The sequence below is a fragment of the Limulus polyphemus genome, unplaced genomic scaffold (assembly GCF_000517525.1).
Source record: "Limulus polyphemus unplaced genomic scaffold, Limulus_polyphemus-2.1.2 Scaffold48, whole genome shotgun sequence".
Classification (NCBI taxonomy): Eukaryota; Metazoa; Arthropoda; class Merostomata; order Xiphosura; family Limulidae; genus Limulus; species Limulus polyphemus.
In genome coordinates this window covers 262446-264062 of record NW_013665658.1, presented here as the reverse complement: position 1 = coordinate 264062, position 1617 = coordinate 262446, and the positions used below count along the sequence as shown (strand labels likewise).

At 34.6% G+C, this 1617-nt stretch overlaps 1 protein-coding gene across 3 annotated transcripts in view; it reads right to left on the bottom strand.

The window, feature by feature from the left end:
• Positions 1–1617, bottom strand: part of LOC106462836 (splicing factor U2AF 35 kDa subunit-like) — a 33956-nt gene that overhangs the window by 14161 nt on the left and 18178 nt on the right. For all 3 annotated transcript variants that reach the window (XM_013922803.2, XM_013922811.2, XM_022390395.1), the window contains exon 4: positions 989–1077. In XM_013922803.2, coding sequence (XP_013778257.1) covers positions 989–1077 — 89 coding nt within the window. The remainder of the gene's footprint in view (positions 1–988; positions 1078–1617) is intronic.

Genomic DNA, 1617 nt, shown 5'->3' with positions numbered 1-1617 from the left:
AATATCCTAAATTAAGACAGCAACGAGCTCATAAACCAGACAAAATCATAGCAGCAGCCATTTTTACCTCACAATATAAGCATAAAAATTGTAATAAAGTAACAACAAATATCTATTAAATCTATAAAGTAATAAATACATTTTAATTACTACTCAAATTATTATTTCAGTCATTCTTAATGTATCAAGCATCCACATGCAAAGAAAAGCCAAAACTATGGTTTTTATCATTAAATGAAGATATAGCCTACAGATGCTTTGCAAGCTTCATTCGCCTAGCCCCCCCCCCCTGTTGGTGGCCTGGTGATGTTACCCTAACACATATAACAATACTGATGTTACCCTAACATATACCTAGCAAACATCAACAGTAGGGATGCAGGGGTAGTAAAATTTGGCCGAATACCTGGTCCAGGTACCCAGTTATTAAGCTTCGGCCAGGACTGGGTTCTCTCCCCCCCCCCATACACAAAAATTTGAAACAAAAACAAAATTGATGTTTATTACTTTTAACCAAATAATCACCTGCAGAGCATTCAAATTTTACTTTCAACTTCCAATGCCTAGCTCCAACTTCTCAAACCCCAACCCATATTGTTCTCAAAACCACCACCTTCCTCAGAAATAGACTTCTCAAGCCATGCTTGTTATTAACCCTTATTGTTCTCTGAATCCCCGACTTTCATTAGGCGGTCAGTCTTTGTTGCTCAGAACACGTTTTTTTTTAAACTAAACCAATTATTGACTGTAACTTTCAGCACCACGTTAGGGCTTAGATACCTAACTTCGACACTCAGCCAGAGCCAAGTATTACCGGGTAGCCCAACACCCAACCATGGCCAATTATTTGGCCTGGTACCTGTGCATCCCTAATCAACAGTAATACTGATGTTACCCTAACATCCACAGTTTATTCCTGTGCAACTCTATATTCATTGTTATCAATAGTAAATGAAAAATAACCATTCAATAAAATTCTATGACCTACCTTGTCTTCCAATTCTATAAACACATCTTCAAAAAAATTATCAAAATGTTCTTGAATTTCCTCTTCACCAACAGTAGTTGTTGTCAATACTGTAATGGAATTATTAATCCTTGTAACTTGCAATACACACACAAGAGCCAGCAGATATAACAAAAATGAACAAAACAATATGATTATGTTCAATTGCTAGCCCTTGGTATTGGCTTTAAACTTCCAAGTAACTAAATAATTGGTCATTGGTCAACTAAAATCCCAAAGGTTAAGTCATATGATGCTTGAAAACAACAATTCAGTATCAATTGTTATGCATTCAATATTTTTATAAATTCTAGATTAATTCATATTTGTAATTATAAGACAATGGTCCAAAATATACTTTCATATCAACAAAAGAATAAAAACGTTAATTTCACCAAGTTTTGAAAAATGTATTAAGGTATTTTTTGCACTAAAACAACAGACACAAAAAATCAGGTATACCTATGACTCAAAACAAAAAGTAACATGATACTATAGGCTGACAATTATCAAACTAATGAGAATACCACACGATTCACCCTACATCTGGCAAGTTTAACTTTAACAAGTCATCATATGCTAACACTGACTGCCTACATGTGATTCCCTGA